Source organism: Salmo salar, chromosome ssa20 (assembly GCF_905237065.1).
Source record: "Salmo salar chromosome ssa20, Ssal_v3.1, whole genome shotgun sequence".
NCBI classification, from domain to species: domain Eukaryota; kingdom Metazoa; phylum Chordata; class Actinopteri; order Salmoniformes; family Salmonidae; genus Salmo; species Salmo salar.
Genome location: NC_059461.1, coordinates 31,294,753 through 31,312,968, shown reverse-complemented (window position 1 = coordinate 31,312,968; position 18,216 = coordinate 31,294,753). Strand labels below are relative to the sequence as shown.

Below are 18,216 nucleotides of genomic sequence, written 5' to 3'. Positions count from 1 at the left end.
TGCAAGATCCCTATATTTGTTTTGATAAAGATGCACTATGCAGAAATCGCTCTGCCATTTCTTGGGTTCTAAAATTCGAATAGTTAGTCTAATTAATGTGACCAAACAAGCAGTCATTGTGTAGAGAATCATTGTAACATCTACACCGCTGTGGAATATCTTTTCCATAACCAAAAATGTTGTATTTTCAGCTGTTTGAAGCCGGTGTATAAAACCAAAAGTAAAAGCAAAAACTAAACTTAAGAACGGGAAGTATAGAAAAAGTGCACATAGAATAGATCTACCGCTTCTTAGACTTGCTTTAAATGTCAATGAAAGATCTATTACTTACATTTTAATGTCAATTTGGTCAGATCACCCAAAAAGTTACATATTGTAGCTTTAAATTGTTTTTGGTTTATTTTGTTTTTAAAGCGACTTTGAAATTCTACTTGGAATGAAAGCGTTAGCTCTAAAATAAATATATTATTATTATTATTATAATACCTAGCTACCAAGAAGCCATTTCAGACTATGAGTCAAGTTATCTTAGCTGGTATGCCTGCTAAGTTGGTAGACACATTCCTTTCAATCTTTTACCCAGATTTTAGCAAAGATGCAGAGACACATATTTAGTTTCTTTTAAAAAAACAGGAGGATACAGACACCTCAAGAGGTATGCTTAGATATGCAGAAAACTATTTTTTTTACATCGAATTAAGCATAATGATTATGGCTCTAGATAGCAGGAAAAGGCAGTTTTAGGTGTTTGAAAAATGCTAAATTCTCCAACTTCCTGACTGTGGGCGGCCACCTCCCCAGCCATCCTCATGTAATTTATGCCCCCTCAGATTTTTTTGGGGGGGGGGGGTGCATGACGCCACTGCCTGCAAAAAATAAACAAGCTTTGGAAAACAGTCGGCTTGTTTTGTAGGCTACCTCTCTTTGCACAATGACAATTATACAACGACCCCGCCCTCTTTGTCGTCTGATTGCGCCTGCTCAGTCCGCCCCTCTGCTTTCTCTTTCTCCTTCACTCTGCCCTATTGCGTGAGACCCAGACCGTTCTGAAACTCCGTGCATCGCCCTGCAAACTAGGTAGGGAATTCATAACACCAACGATATTTTAATCTCGGCTAGTGGAGTGATACTGAAATAATATTTAACTTATTTGATTGTTGTTTAGATGGCTGAAAGTGTGGAAGCGAGAGTACAGTGTGGTAGGCTACAGGATAGTAGGGTTTCAGGACAGGCCAGGCCTGACTGTCTGACAACTGCATAAGTCTCAGCACTTTTAGATATTCAGGCATTACAACATTCGGACAAAGTAGATATCACTAGGCTATGTAGGTTAATTATAGGCTATGAATAAACGGATTATATTGCCTATAATACATTTGACGCTAACTAGTGAGCATTGCTCACGGTATTTCACGTTTAGTGCCAATTACAGTCTCAGAATTTCAGCAGAATATTACATTGTAAATCAATTAAATTGTAGATTTTGTGAATTGTAATTTTTTCCCCAGAGTATCTGGTTCTAGCACTATAGTTTTTTGCAAACATGAGCAATGCATTGAACTATGAACAATGGAGACCTAGGCTAGCCATCTTTCTATTCCAAAGGGCAATATATATGAGCCCATAAATTACGCCCTATATAATCTAGTGTCAGTGTTTTTATAAAATGTTTTGTAAATCTGAATTCCCATTAACAGCATGGTTTGTGCCCCAGATACAAAGAGGGTTAGGTTTATCCTCGTGTTGGCACAATGCTCTTTACGCACGCTGGTTCTGATGTAACACGCAGCAATTCAATAATCCATGGCCAGAAGGTCGGCCCACAACAGAAATGAAAGTGAATACGATTTGGAATTTCAAGTCATTGTGAAAAAAAAAGTAATCACAGTAAGTGTGGTTGTACGATTGCACAATAGGTGTTTTCCTATTTATAAACCCCTGACAGCCTCTTGTCGCTCTCCGAAGTTCTGAAATCCAATTGCACCTATGGACAGCAAATAATGATCCAAGCCTTGCTTCTTTTTCTGGTAGTGTCTGAAGCAGTAGGCCTAGTCCTTTTAGTCATTTTAATAAGCCTGAAGAGAGTAGGCCTATAGCCAGTGATAGTACGTTCAATGGTAAAAGAACGCTGTTAATCACATTCTAGGTTCCTTGGCTACCTATAGTGTTGAGCAGATTAATATTTAGCTCCATGTACACAGGCTGAATATCAACCCCTATAGGAAAATGGCTGTCCTGAAATGCCTGGCAGGAATTTACATTTTGGTCATTTAGTAGATGCTCTTATCCAGAGCATCTTACAGGAGCAATTAGCTTAAGTGTCTTTCTCAAGGGCACATCAGATTTTTCACCTAGTCGGCTCGGGGATTCTAACCAGTGACCTTTCTGCTAGGCTACCTGTTGAGTAGGCCATGTGGTAGCCACAGCTAACCCATGCACCACTGTATATTCAGGCTATAAATTCACTAGGTGTAGCCTAATTTGACTGCCTTCGACCTTATCTCACACGCACACATTCCACATAACTAATGAGTAGCAAAGCAATATAAAATAATGGTTTTTAAAGGTGCAATATGCAGAAATCGCTCCTCCATTTCTAGGATGAAAACATTTGAATACTTCGCCTAATTTCAGTTTATGTGACAAAACATGCAAGTGTAGAGAATCATTGTACCATCTAAACCGCTGTGAAATAAATTTTCAATAACCAAAAAGTATTTTCAGCCGGTCTACAAAAAGGAAAGTAAAAGATGCAAAAATTAAACTTAAGCATAGAAGTATTTCACATAGAACAGATCTACCGCTTCATATACTTGCTTTCAATGAGAAATCTATGTGAATTTGGTCAGGTCGTCCAAAAAAGTACATACTGCAGCTTTAAGCCATTTATAAGCAGACCTTAAGTAAAGCATCACCCTCGCCTGTCCCTAGTGTCATGAACCGGCTCGTAGCCCGTAACAGAGGGAGACAACATGGCGATAAGGAATAACAAAAATATATTTATTAACTGAAGTAACCTATATACAATAAACAATGCTGTGTGTGTGTGTAGTCAGTAGTGTAAGTGATTGGTTGCGTGCATAGATGTGATAATGAGGGGTGTTGAAAGGTGCACAAACAAACAAACAAACAAACAAACAAAAATGCCACATCCAAAATCCAACAGTGTGTCTGCATGGATAGAGTCTCCTCAATGAATCAGGAAAAGGTGTATTTATCCCGGCACAAACCCGAGCCCAGGTGTGTCCCATTTCGCTGACGACCCTCCCAGCTCCGCCCACCGACATCCTAATAAGGAAAACAAGATCAAAGAGAAAGAATATGGCAGACAGGGTGGGAGGGTCGTCACACTAGTCTGTCTTCATCACCAAAACAATGTCTCTGGGCTGGCATGATAATAACTTTTGCAGCTGACTGATATCCCCAACAGTCAGCCATGTTGTTCTCTGAGTGTGCACATGTTTTCCTGTTCTGTGCATAGCTGATTTATGAATGTCCTTGTGACCCCTGGAGATCAGTGAATGTGCGTTTGACATTTGTTTGGGGGACAGGCTAGTGAAGGGGTCAGAGGAGGCGAGTGAGTGAGTGAGTGAGTGAGTGAGTGAGTGAGAGAGAGAGAGAGAGAGAGAGAGAGAGAGAGAGAGAGAGAGAGAGAGAGAGAGAGAGAGAGAGAGAGAGAGAGAGAGAGAGAGAGAGAGAGAGAGAGAGAGAGAGAGAGAGAGAGAGAGAGAGAGAGAGAGATGGGGGAAGTGAGGAAGTCAAGAGAGAGGAAAGTAGGAGTCAAGGGTGGTGATAGGAAAGAGTGTGTGTCTATGGTGGTGTGGGTTGAGTAGGAGTGACGAGGTGTGTGTGAGGATAGGGTAGCAGGAGGTAGAGGGGTAAAGCACCCATTTCAAAATGGCATGGTCATATGAGGCATGGTGTCAAGTCCACCTGGGTTATTTATAGAACAGGGGTCAGGGGGAGAAGGGGAAGGGGGAAGGAGAGGGTGAGGAAGCTGGGAATAAGGGACTGAGTAAGGAGGAATGGAAGTGAGAAGGGGGGGTGTAAATGATAAAGACAGATCCCAAACCGTGCTGGGTCTGCAGAATGCCCCCTGTCATAAAGTCCCTGAGCATAGACAACAGCACTGAGACAGACAGAGGACAGGATTGCTCTCATCTAATCACTCACATTATGGAGTGAGGTGTGTGTGTGTGTGTGTGTGTGCGTGTGTGCGTGCGTACGTGGTAGTGAGTGAGTGAGTCTAAAATCCCAGTGACACCAGGGTAACCATCACCACGGAAACATATCATCCACCTCACCACTGTGTCCCCAAATCACCAGATGTTCTCGGTACCACAGTAAGGTGTGTGTATGTTACCAGATCATCAGATGTTGTCATAGGTGGTGTGTGTTTGTCATCTATACAGCCCTGGGCCCTTTGGGTGATAAACATATCAGCAGTTCTCTTCGGGCCATAGAGCACTGCTTTATCAGTGCTGAGGACACACCCTCTGGTTCAGTATTATAAGGTGTCCACCCACTCTGCCCAGAGTGGGTGAAAACGTGCTTTGGTGATGTCATTTCACTTCCTTATGTTATAAAATACATTTTACCAAGACAAATATGATTTTTCATTTTCTGAATCATTCAATGGGGTCTTTCTCTAACATATCATTTAAAGCTGCAATATGTCACTTTTTGTGCGACACAGCCAAATACACACAGAAATGTTAGTTATAGATCTGTCATTTTCATTGAAAGCAAGTTTAAGAAGCGGTATATATGTTCTAGGTGTGCTATTTCTATGCTTCCTTTGCTTAAGTTTTGTTTTTGCTTCTTTTACTTTCGGTTTTGTACACCAGCTTCAAACAGCTGAAAATACAATATTTTTTGTTATGCAAAAGATATTTCACAGCGGTTTAGATGGTACAATGATTCTCTACACAATACTTATTTGTTTTGTCACAAACTGAAATTAGGTGAACTATTAACATAGGGAACATTTAACATTATATCCAAAAAGTTGGATTTCGTAACCTAATACATTCAATAATAAGCACTGAGCTCTGTTGACAAAGCGGTGCAGCTTTCTCGCTGAAACTTTCGAGGATTTTATATTTTGTGGACCTTGTCTTCCAAGTTGATTCTGCTCAGTGCTCCGTTTTCACAGAGATATTTGTTTTTGTGAGAAGTCCTCCAAAATGATCAGGAACTTCCTATTAATATGAACAGTGTATACTAAAATATGAAGAAATTCGAGAAGAAAGATGAGGAGTTCAATGGTAAGCCTGTCAGGTGCCTTAATTCTTGCACAGCATCCAGCCTAAATGCTATTTTCCTGATTTTTGGCCACTTTTTTCTCTGGCCTCCATTGATTTAATCTCCCTAATCTTTATCACACTACAAGGGTAAAAACACCAACACATTTCTTACGGATTATGATAGAGACATGAGGTTTGGACCACTGGTTTTCTTAGAGGATTATCGACACAATTAACATATTATTTTACCATTGGTCAAAAGATGGGTTTTTGATTGGACACCCTAAGTATTAGCCTAATGGTTACAGGCCTTGCCCTGGAGACGTGCACATGGGGAACTGATCATTTTAAAAATAGTTTATTTATTTCACCTTTATTTAACCAGGTAGGCTAGTTGAGAACAAGTTCTCATTTACGACCTGTGACCTGGCCAAGATAAAGCAAAGCAGTGGGACACAAACAACAACACAGAGTTACTCATGGAATAAACAAAACATACAGTCAATAACACAATGGAAAAAAAAGTCTATATACAGTGTGTGCAAATGAGGTAAGATAAGGGAGGTAAGGCAATAAATAGGCCGTAGTGGCGGAATAATTACAATTTAGCAATTAAACACTGGAGTGATAGAGACTGGAGTGATAGATGTGCAGAAGCTGAATGTGCAAGTAGAGATACTGGGGTGCAAAGGAGTAAACAAATAAAAATAAATAACAGTATGGGGATGAGATAGTTGGATGGGATATTTACAGATGGGCTATGTACAGGTGCAGTAATCTGTGAGCTGCTCTGACAGCTGGTGCTTAAAGTTAGTGAGGGAGATATGGGTCTCCAGCTTCAGTGATTTTTGCAATTCGTTCCAGTCATTGGCAGCAGAGAACTGGAAGGAAAGGCAGCCAAAGGAGGAATTTGCTTTGGGGGTGACCAGTGAAATAAACCTGCTGGAGCGTGTGCTGCGGGTGGGTGCTGCCGTGGTGACCAGTGAGCTGAGATAAGGTGGGGCTTTACCTAGCAAAGACTTATAGATGACCTGGAGCCAGTGGGTTTGGCGACGAATAGGAAGCGAGGGCCAGCCAACGAGAGCATACAGGTCGCAGTGGTGGGTAGTATATGGGGCTTTGGTGATAAAACGGATGGCACTGTGATAGACTGCATCCAATTTTCTGAGTAGAGTGTTGGAGGCTATTTTGTAAATGACATCGCCGAAGTCAAGGATCGGTAGGATAGTCAGTTTTACGAGGGTATGTTTGGCAGCATGAGTGAAGGATGCTTTGTTGTGAAATAGGAAACCGATTCTAGATTTAATTTTGGATTGGAGATGTTTAATGTGAGTCTGGAAGGAGAGTTTACAGTCTAACCAGACACCTTGGTATTTGTAGATGTCCACAAATTCTAAGTCAGAACCGTCCAGAGGAGTGATGCTGGACGGGCGGGCAGGTGCTGGCAGCGATCGGTTGAAGAGCATGCATTTAGTTTTACTTGCATTTAAGAGCAGATGGAGGCCACGGAAGGAGAGTTGTATGGCATTGAAGCTCGTCTAGAGGTTAGTTAACACAGTGTCCAAAGAAGGGCCAGAAGTATACAGAATGGTGTCGTCTGCGTAGGTGGACCAGAGAATCACCAGCAGCAAGAGCGACATCATTGATGTATACATAATGTGTCTACATAATATATATAATGTGTTCTGTCAAATGTGAAGAGCTCAGAGGAAAGTGATAGTTTCATTGCATCAGACGCTTTAGAGTCACTCACAGTGGTGCATTGACTGATGATAACCATGCCAGTATAAGGCATGCAACTAAGAGACCGCTTCAGCTATCCTTTCCAAATCCACTACCAACAAAAGGCAGCACCTACAACTCGATATGAAAAACACAAAGATGTCCAGTCCAGTTAAGCCAAAGCAGACCAACCTCACAGTACACCCACCACTAGCATTGTTGTGAAAACAGTGAGAGATTGCATGCCTAAGTCTTCTGTCCTTCCTTGTGCTCTTCCCCACATCTGAAGAGTCATGTCAGACAAAGGAGGAGAGAAGGCGAGACTGGTGAGGAAGGAGGAGGCGAGTCCAGCAGCACAGGCCATTCAGAACAAAGGAGCTCCCTGTGCACCATGTTGCCATAAGGGTGAGTGAGGGAGGTGGGGAGAGCAGGAGGTGGGGAGACAAAGATGTCATCAGGGTCCCCTGGACTGTCTCAATAGATTGATCAATCTATCATTCAGATGTTACGGATGTTTAGCACGTATTACAAACACAAATGTCAGAGAGTACTTAAAGGGATACTTCGGGATTTTGAGTCAGATTCACTTTTGGATGCCATATTTATGTCTCTGTGTGCGGTTTGAAGGAAGTTGCTAACTATTGCTACCACAATTGATAACTAGCTTTAGCACAATGACTAGAAGTCTATGCTGCCCTACCAAGCAAAAAGACAGTAACTGCTCATTTGGTCGAAAATGTGTTAATGTAATTTTTGCTACATTAAATACACGCTTAATCATGTGGACAAGTATCCTGCCTCTATTGTATTGTGTTTTGGAGGAAATGGGCGTCATGTTAGTAGTAACTGCCTAAAGTTACTGTTAAACCAAGGTAAAAAAAAAGTTTTTCTCAGTTCCACACTATCAGCAGTTACTGCCTTTTTGCTTGGTAGGGCAGTTTGGGTATCTGTTAGCAGGCTTAACGAAACTACCTCTAACTTTCTTCATAATGGACACAGAGACCTAAAAATGGTATCCACAATTTCATCTGACTCTTGGGAAGTAGTTAAAGGGCCCCATTGTCAATATCCTGAAGTATCCCTTTAAGAAACACTGGTCTGTTTCCCACTCCCAACAGTCCTGGTCTCTATTCCTTCACAACTATGGATGTGTGAGGACTTGATAGGTAACATGATACGTTACAAGCCAGTAATCTGAAAGGGCATATATTTAAGTGGTCATTGAGGAAAAAAAAACGTACATTTTAGTCATTTAGCAGACGCTCTTATCCAGAGCGACTTACAGTAGTGAATGCATACATTTCATACATTTTTTCTCCATACTGGTCCCCCGCGGGAATCGAACCCACAACCCTGGCGTTGCAAACACCATGCTCTACCAACTGAGCCACACGGGACCTTGAAAGGTGACAAGGTTAGGAAGGTATTAGGAGTGTTGGGACAGCGCCTAGTCACCATCAAGAGCAGAAAGAGACACACTGCCACAGCAAAGTCACCACACACACACACACACACACACACACACACACACACACACACACACACACACACACCGGTCTTATATCAAAGCAGAGACAAAGGGGACCCTGGTGACATTATAAAAGCTAGCATAGTGCAGTTGTGTGCAGTGGTGATAGTTGTTGACCAGCCAAACTCTGACTTAGGCTTACTGTCATTCAATAGCGCATAGTGGCATACTAGCGCGAGTGCTGTGACGTATACTGTGATTGCTATATGGCATACATCTTCTTCCACATCTTCTTACGCTAACAGCTTCAACGCAGGCAGTTAACTACTAACAGCGCTGATTTAAGCAATGAAGTGGCAGGCTTTTAAAGGCACAGTTCACCCCAAAATCAAACAGACTTTGATTTAGGGCAAACTATTCCTTTAATCTTAAGGTGGCCCAAATCAGGCTGTGCCATGTGGTTTCCTATTTAGAGAGATGTTTACCTGGTATAGCAGGGGTCAAAAGAAAAGCAGTCCCTCCCTCGTGTAAGAGTCAATCCCATTAAGTTAAACCGTGCTAGCTAGCGGTTTGATAATAGACTGATTCCATGAATAAATGGAGTTAAACCAATTGGCTGGGCTAGAGTGGGGATGTAGGGGGGAGTGAAAAGCAATATATCACAGGCCCAGTAGACCAGATCAGGGCTACTGTAGCTGGCCCGGCCGTCAGTACTTGACAGTACATTGATTTTACAAAGCACACCTTTATAAAAGAGAATAAGATTCCCAAATTTAGCTCAGTGACAAGGCTCCAACACAACTTTGGAAACTACTTTAGTATTATGCAATGAATTTGCCATTCATACTGAATAGCCGAGTATACTAATGTGAATATTATTTAGGACACCGTCAAGGATTGTGTGAGCACCTTACCAAGAGGAAGGCATTAGTGGGCCTGTAGATCCACTAGTTAGTAGACCCTGTGTGGTGTATGTTGGTGTGTGTGTTTACTTCTGTTGAAAAACCTTCTAGAGCAGCGTGTGGTGTGTATGACGGTGAATGCATAGATAGATGCTGTGTGGACACTGTGTGTAGGCCTAGATGCTGTGTGAACACTGTGTGTAGGCCTAGATGCTGTGTGGACACTGTGTGTAGGCCTAGATGCTGTGTGGACACTGTGTGTAGGCCTAGATGCTGTGTGGACACTGTGTGTAGGCCTAGATGCTGTGTGGACACTGTGTGTAGGCCTAGATGCTGTGTGGACACTGTGTGTAGGCCTAGATGCTGTGTGGACACTGTGTGTAGGCCTAGATGCTGTGTGGACACTGTGTGTAGGCCTAGATGCTGTGTGGACACTGTGTGTAGGCCTAGATGCTGTGTGTGTTTGTTTGAGTTCAAAGCCACTTTACTAGAACACAGCTGTGTTCTGTGTGAAGTTATAGATAGGTGCTGTGTTGGACCTTTTCTGCGTAGAAGTGTGATGTGTGCTGTAGTGGGCGCTCCGTTTGACCAGCCTTTTGCCTCCTGTGAGTTAAAGAAGTGATGTTGTAGTATCAGAGATGCACCCTAATGTGTCCATCGCTCTCCACAGTCGCCATGGCAGTTCCTCCTGCATACTCGGACCTGGGAAAAGCAGCCAAAGACATCTTCGGCAAGGGCTATGGTGAGTCATCAAATCACCCCCTCCACCACCACACACAAGGAGAAAGGGAGGAGACACCTGCATATTTCATGTCTGTACGCTCTTAGGATAACGTCAACATCTGTCTCTCTCTCTCTCGCTCTCTCTCTTTCTCTCTCCCTCTGAAACTATAAACCTCAGCTGGTCATCCAGGACTGTGTGACCTCTAGCCTTTGATTTACAACCGTCAGGGGATGGGGGCTGGGACTCTGTGTGTTTAGACGAGTTTCATCCTCAGTCATAATGAGTCAAACAGTGCCTCGTCATCTTTCTTTCTTACTATTAGATCAACTTTTCTGCAAATGTTCTTTTTTTCACAACTGTGAAGCTTGAAAGCTTGGATGACCCTCATTGAAAACAGTCATGTAAATTATGTATCCAATAACGAAGGTCCAAATGTGGTTTGCTCCTCTATTTTTAAAATATACAGTATATGATATATGCCATTTAGCAGATGCTTTTTATCCAAAGTGACTTTAATCCTGGTGTTGTAAGTGCCTTGCTCTACCAACTGAGCCATACAGGACCATGAATAGAGACATATTTTTTCTCTTCCCCCTCTTTTTCTCTCTAGGCTTTGGAATCGTGAAACTGGACCTAAAGACAAAGGCCCAGAGTGGAGTTGTAAGTACAACCTCTCTCTCTCTCTCTCTCTCTCTCTCTCTCTCATATTTTAGGATCACTCTCTCTCTCTCATATTTTAGGAGGGTAATTATTACATTTAGGCTTCACTCGATCCGAGTGACCCATTCATTTGAGTGTTTGCATGTGTGTGCGTGTCGTCTGGCCCTGTAAGCCTCATGTCTAGGCCCTAGTGCCTCAGGGCTGAGCAGGACAGTCAAAATGGCTGACTCACTGTCTGTCTGCTGGTGGTGTTTGTGTGTGTCTGTCGGAGAGTCTGGCCGACTGTTTAACTCAGCTTGGTACATCACTGTCTATCTTACTGGAATCTCCTTATACGTTCGAACAAAATGGATCCCGCTCATAGCATTGTTGTTTTCTGAAACTGTCAGTTGTCCTCTCTTAAAAGTGTTAGGGGTATCATTACTCTGTGCAGGATTATTTAGGTTGGTGTGTGTCATTATCTTCATCTAATTTTCACCTGTACACATGTTGGATATGTATATTTCCAGTTTGGATAACTAATCTAACTCTCCCTCTGACTAAATTCAATCACCAAGAAGACTCATGAAATACACTTTACTTGGACTTCTCCGAAAACTGAACCTTATCTTGTAAAATGAGAGATTGTACAGCTCTGATTCACAGTTCAAACACATTGGTGCAGAGTTGGTGTCTCTGGTATACAATATGTAAATGAGAATCTTATCTTCTTTCTGAAAGAGTGGAAAAGTGATTGAGTGTGAATACCTGTGTGGTGCTGACTTAACTCTCTGCCTCTCTCTTCCTTTGCCTTTTTTCTGCTTCCTCTCTGGACTTCCATTGTCAGATGGTAAGGGTGTGTGTGTGTGTGTTTGTGTGGAGCAGGCTTTCTTGCAGCAGTGTCCCAGCTGATTGATACCATTCCCCCTACACTGCTAAAACTATAACATCATTAACTCCTCTCCATAGACACACACACCTTTAGAGTGGTCTAAGTGGCCAGGTTACTGCTCTATAGGTTACTGGTTACTGGTCGGCCAGTGACTAGATGACTGGCTTGACCAACAAACAGGGTCTCTTCCCTCAGCTCACAGCCTTCTCCTAGCATCATTTCCCCACTCACCTCTCCATGGATTCCCCCAGTGTCTAACACAGTGGTCATCAACACTAGATTTGGTTCCAGCTCAGCACTAACACACCTGATTCAACTACTAAAGGTCTAGATGATTAGTTGATTAGTTAAAGCAGGTGTACTGGGTGGAACAAAAGCCTGGACACTGTCCAGGACCAATGTTGGTGATCACTGCTTAAGGGTATCTACCACTACTCAAAATAGTAGCTACTGGCTATAACAAGTCATGCAAACCTGAGAGGAATTGCTGTTTCTCTCTCTTTATATATATCTTTCTCTCTTCAGTGAGGAGTATGCTAAGCTCTCGTTAAGACGACTCTTCTGTATCAGTTCCCCTTCTCTTTTCTCTCCCTTGCTCCAGTTTCTTCTGCTGTGCTCTCTTACTTTTCTGCTATTAACCATCCCTCATTTCCCCTCTCCTTCTCCAACCCCCCTACCTCCTCTCTCTCCCGCCCCTCTCCTTCTCCAACCCCCTACCTCCTCTCTCTCCCGCCCCACTCCTTCTCCAACCCCCTACCTCCTCTCTCTCCCACCCCTCTCCTTCCTTCTCCAACCCCCCTACCTCCTCTCTCTCCCGCCCTTCTCCTTCTCCAACCCCCCTACCTCCTCTCTCTCCCGCCCCTCTCCTTCTCCAACCCCCCCTACCTCCTCTCTCTCCCGCCCCTCTCCTTCTCCAACCCCCCTACCTCCTCTCTCTCCCGCCCCTCTCCTTCTCCAACCCCCCTACCTCCTCTCTCTCCCGCCCCTCTCCTTCCTTCTCTCAGGAGTTTGCAACCTCAGGCTCCAGTAACACAGACACAGGGAAGGCAGCAGGTAACCTGGAGACCAAGTACAAGGTGAAGGAGCTGGGCCTGAGCTTCACTCAGAAATGGAACACAGACAACACCCTGACCACAGAGGTCTCCATGGAGGACCAGGTGAGTTTGAAACCAGTTCAGCCTAAAACCAGGTCACATTACACTTAACCATCCCCTGACAGCACTTGATATTGACTAATTCAATGAAAACGGGTATATATACGCAACGTTTGAAAGTCAGTACTATTATTAACCATATTGTTCATATTGTTTTGTGTCTTCTGTTCAACGATATGTGATATACCTCCTCTATCCTGTATGTCTGTAGCTGGCTAAGGGCTTGAAGCTGGCCCTGGACTCGTCGTTTGTGCCCAACACTGGGTAAGCTGATCACTCACTGATCAATCTTTACCTCCCCGCCTAATCTTTAGTAGTGCACATGAACATGAAGGATTTTGAAATAATCACAGCACCAGTATTGATGTAATACGGCCCATAATGTCACATGAAGCCTGACACCCTCTCTACTTTAATCTGGCCCCTTCCTCTCTGTCTGCAGTAAGAAGAGTGCCAAGCTGAAGACTGGCTACAAGCGCGACTTCATCAACTTGGGCTGTGACCTGGACTTTGACATGGCCGGCCCCACGGTCCACGCTGCTGCCGTGCTGGGCTACGAGGGCTGGCTGGCCGGGTACCAGATGGCCTTCGACACAGCCAAGTCTAAACTGGCCCAGAACAACTTTGCCCTGGGATACAAGGCTGGGGACTTCCAGCTCCACACCAACGTGTGAGTACCACAACTCCTAACCCTAACCTTCATTTCTACCCCTAACCACTACCCCTGACCCTAACTACTACCCCTAACCACTATCCCTGACCCTAACTACTACCCCTAACCACTACCCCCAACCCTGACCCTAACTACTACCCCTAACCACTACCCCCAACCCTGACCCTAACTACTACCCCTAACCACTACCCCTGACCCTAACTACTACCCCTAACCACTACCCCTGACCCTAACTACTACCCCTAACCACTACCCCCAACCCTGACCCTAACTACTACCCCTAACCACTACCCCCAACCCTGACCCTAACTACTACCCCTAACCACTACCCCCAACCCTGACCCTAACTACTACCCCTAACCACTACCCCCAACCCTGACCCTAACTACTACCCCTAACCACTACCCCCAACCCTGACCCTAACTACTACCCCTAACCACTATCCCTGACCCTAACTACTACCCCTAACCACTATCCCCAACCCTGACTCTAACCTAACCACCATCCCCAACCCTGACTCTAACCTAACCACTATCCCCAACCCTGACTCTAACCTAACCACTATCCCCAACCCTGACTCTAACCTAACCACTATCCCCAACCCTGACTCTAACCTAACCACTATCCCCAACACTGACTCTAACCTAACCACTATCCCCAACCCTGACTCTAACCTAACCACTATCCCCAACCCTGACTCTAACCTAACCACTATCCCCAACACTGACTCTAACCTAACCACTATCCCCAACACTGACTCTAACCTAACCACTATCCCCAACACTGACTCTAACCTAACCACTATCCCCAACACTGACTCTAACCTAACCACTATCCCCAACACTGACTCTAACCTAACCACTATCCCCAACCCTGACTCTAACCTAACCACTATCCCCAACCCTGACTCTAACCTAACCACTATCCCCAACCCTGACTCTAACCTAACCACTATCCCCAACCCTGACTCTAACCTAACCACTATCCCCAACCCTGACTCTAACCTAACCACTATCCCCAACCCTGACTCTAACCTAACCACTATCCCCAACCCTGACTCTAACCTAACCACTATCCCCAACACTGACTCTAACCTAACCACTATCCCCAACCCTGACTCTAACCTAACCACTATCCCCAACCCTGACTCTAACCTAACCACTATCCCCAACCCTGACTCTAACCTAACCACTATCCCCAACCCTGACTCTAACCTAACCACTATCCCCAACCCTGACTCTAACCTAACCACTATCCCCAACCCTGACTCTAACCTAACCACTGACCAGCAGAGGTTGCTTTCTCCATGCGTTTCATTATTTCTATTACTTCTGTGTTACATTTGCCAACTGACCAGTCATGATCCACCAGAAGTTAATTTAAAACCTATGTAGCACCGTACTGAATAAGCCCATGATGTTTTGTCCTCTCAGTAACGATGGTACAGAGTTTGGTGGCTCCATCTACCAGAAGGTGAACTGCCACCTGGAAACAGCCATCAACCTGGCCTGGACGGCCGGCAGCAACAACACACGCTTCGGCATCGGAGCCAAATACCAGCTGGATAAGGACGCTTCCCTGTCTGTGAGTACCACAACCACACAGAACCACATACCTGTCCATAATGCCAGGACTAGAACCACACAACCAGCCAAATGCGTGCTTGTCTCACCTCTGTGTCTGTCTGTCTCCCCCTGCAGGCCAAAGTCAATAACGCCAGTCTAATTGGAGTCGGCTACACACAGGCCCTCCGGCCAGGTAACTCAAATCACCTTAACCTTTACCTGTATCTACCAGATGCCGAGCTAATCCTTTTCAATCTTTGTCATATGAAGAGAAATTACAGATAAAACGTATCGGTGCTCATCGCCCATTGGACATAAACATTACACAACAAGTTGGAAATCACAAATTCAACAATGAGTGGTTTTGAAGGAATCAGTGGCTAACTGCAAGCATTGCAAAGCAACTCTAGCCTGCTATTCAGTGGAGTGGGTGTGTGGTCCTGGGTTTAAGGGTTTCTTTTCCAAGCTTAAAAGGATAACCATTCACATGCCATGGGCCAGAAAAGGTTGAATACATTGGCCATGCTGTCAATCCAGCATGACTTCTGCTGCCTTCAAAACAACTGGGAAATCTCAGACTTCAGTGAGTTCAAGACAACTGGGAACTTGAAAAAAAAATAGCTCTGACTGGGAAAATGTGTTTTGTATGGTCATCCAACTCGGAATTCCAAGTCGGGAACTCGGGCCTCTTTCTACAGCTCCGACCTGAAGATCATTGACGTCATGATTCGACCTTGTTTTTTTCCCAGTTCCCAGTTGTCTTGAAAGCACTATTAATCCAGAGAATGCACTATTAATCCAGAGAATTAATCCAGAGACTTTGATGACAAAGTTTTATGACAAAATTTGCCCACAAGGATCGCCACGCCACCTTCCTGTTCAAGTGAGCACAGCACAACAAGGTGAGACCAAACATTTCTTGTATGCTGGTGCATAAATTTCGGGGCTCCCGAGTGGCGCAGCGGTCTAAGGCACTGCATCTCAGTGCTGGAGGCATCACTACAGACCCTGGTTCAATTCCAGGCTGTTTCACAACCGGCCGTGATTGGAAATCCCATAGGGCAGCGCACAATTGGCCCAGCATCGTCCGGGTTAAGGTTTTCCCAGGGTAGGCTGTCATTGTAAATAAGAATTTGTAGAGAAATGTAGTCATCTAATATTGTAAGAGCTTTCATTGTCTGCTTATATGCACCCTTTATTTATCCTCCGGTTCTGACTTTGTGCACAGGGATAATACTGTAAGAATGGCCCATGTTCGAATTCTGTCGCTGTACATTTCAAAAGTGCTGAACAAATAGTTATATTGAATACGTCCGTCTTAATGTCTTAATCGAAATGACGGATTCTCTCTTATCCGCTCGTCGTCCCCTTATGCCATAGTTTGTACATCTCAATTGTCAGTAGTAACCAGATTTTTAAGCAAGTCAGCCATATCAGCTATTCTTTTTTAAAGGCAGTAAATGAGGCTGAATGAACTGTTTCGCTGCCAGACAAGGCTCCGTTGATAGGCAGGTGTAGCAGTGGTAAGAATTCACTCCATGGTGCTAAAAAGAAAGCTCTGCAGTTGGGAAAGCGTTATGTAGGCCCTAACAGTCTGTGGGCAATGTTATATTGCAATTAATGTATTGCATCTAAGATTATTTTTTTGAGTTTGCCCCAAGATGTACATGTTAAAATCGCCACTGTTTCAGCATGATAATGCACAGCCCCATGTCGCATGGATCTGTACACAGTTCCTGGAAGCTGAAAATGTCCCAGTTCTTCCATGGCATTCATACTCACTAGACATGTCACCCATTGAGCAGGCTTTGGATGCTCTGGATCGAAATGTACGACAGCGAGTTCCAGTTCCCACCAATATCCAGAAACTTCGCACAGCTATTGAAGAAGAGTGGGACAACATTCCACAGGCCAACTCTATGTGAAGGAGATGGGTCACACTGCATGTAGCAAATCATGGTCACGCCAGATACTGATTGGTTTTCTGATCCACCCCCCTAATCTATTTTAAATATATCTGTGATACACAGATGCATATCTGTATTCCCAGTCATGTGAAATCCATAGATTAGGGACTAATGAATTTGTTTCAATTGACTGATTTCCTTATATGAACTGTAACTTAGTAAAATCTTTGAAATGGCATATTGCGTTTATATTTTTGTTCAGTATATATGAAAGGAGTAGTACTTTCTGTGTTAAGACTGGTGTCTCTCTCTCTAGGAGTGAAGCTGACTCTCTCAGCTCTGATCGATGCAAAAAACTTCAATGCAGGCGGTCACAAGGTTGGCATGGGCTTTGAGCTGGAGGCATAAGGATGGAGGGAAGAGGAGAAGGGGATGAGAGAAGAGAAGGACACCTGACACATCTCCACCTCTGTATGCCACACACACCTCCTGAGTCTTTTGGCCATAACCCTCTGAGACCTCCAGTACTGTTGAGAACCCAGTTGTTTTTTTGGTTCACCATCTCTCTGTATCATCTCCTTAGCAATACCAGTACGTAAAGAAACATTACAAACCCTTTCACCAGATAGTATACTACTTATGACTACTTCATATAGGGCTCTGGTCCAAAGTGGTGTAATATATGGAGAATATGGTCACAAGTCAACCTTGTGTTCTACTTCCTCCCTAAAAGCAGACATTTCTCCTTTTCTTTGTGAGATGGGGTCGTAAGCACCTTTTTAGTAGGGTTTTATTGTGTGGTATAATTTCACTTTGCCTGAGATCATGTATTTAATTTACTTTTGACTTGAATGAGATTGACAGTAGACTTTGTCTATGTGTGGTACATTCTATTGAGTCTATCAAAGCCAGCAGGGAGTTTATTTGAAGGAACAACTTATTTTTACATTTCATGATGTTCCCCTGTCCCAGACATATAGACCTTTACAGGCCTTTCTGTGGGCGGATGATCACTTTCAGTGACACAATGATACGAGCATACTGGAATAAAATGGGTACCGGTAGTTTAGAACTCTATTAAAAATAGGCGACTGGTTGATTTCCTTTTTCCAAATTCTCTTCTTGTGGTTCAGAGTTTTGAGAAGACATAGAGCCATGTGTGGATATTTTCCAAACCTCTTTGTCATGTTTCTTTTTTGTCTTTTCATCTTTGAATTCTATCTACCACATTATGTAATGTTGTGTCTGTGCTCGGAAGAGGGAAGGTTGTTGATAGTTGAAACCTCAAACTGACTTTAAGGAATAAAGAAGATTGTCAAACACT

General features: G+C 43.8%; 1 protein-coding gene across 4 annotated transcripts; it reads left to right on the top strand.

The window, feature by feature from the left end:
- Positions 1–849: 849 nt before the first annotated feature.
- vdac3 (voltage-dependent anion channel 3) lies at positions 850–18,214 on the top strand. Of its 4 annotated transcripts, XM_014161400.2 has the most exons (11): positions 850–1,077; positions 7,258–7,373; positions 10,009–10,080; positions 10,673–10,722; positions 11,549–11,551; positions 12,598–12,750; positions 12,959–13,011; positions 13,190–13,417; positions 14,854–15,004; positions 15,121–15,178; positions 17,209–18,214. In XM_014161400.2, the coding sequence occupies exons 2-11, from the start codon at positions 7,262–7,264 to the stop codon at positions 17,298–17,300; spliced, it is 972 nt and encodes a 323-aa protein (XP_014016875.1). In that variant the 5' UTR covers positions 850–1,077; positions 7,258–7,261; the 3' UTR covers positions 17,301–18,214.
- The last annotated feature ends 2 nt before the right edge of the window (positions 18,215–18,216 follow it).

What these genes read in the sequence shown, in the direction of transcription:
- vdac3 (XM_014161400.2), top strand. Translation starts at nt 7,262, where the DNA reads ATGTCAGACAAAGGAGGAGAGAAGGCGAGACTGGTGAGGAAGGAGGAG. An exon ending in AGGTCTCCATGGAGGACCAG is followed by an intron (nt 12,751 to 12,958) that starts GTGAGTTTGAAA and finishes GTATGTCTGTAG; the next exon opens with CTGGCTAAGGGCTTGAAGCT. An exon ending in TTCCAGCTCCACACCAACGT is followed by an intron (nt 13,418 to 14,853) that starts GTGAGTACCACA and finishes TTGTCCTCTCAG; the next exon opens with TAACGATGGTACAGAGTTTG.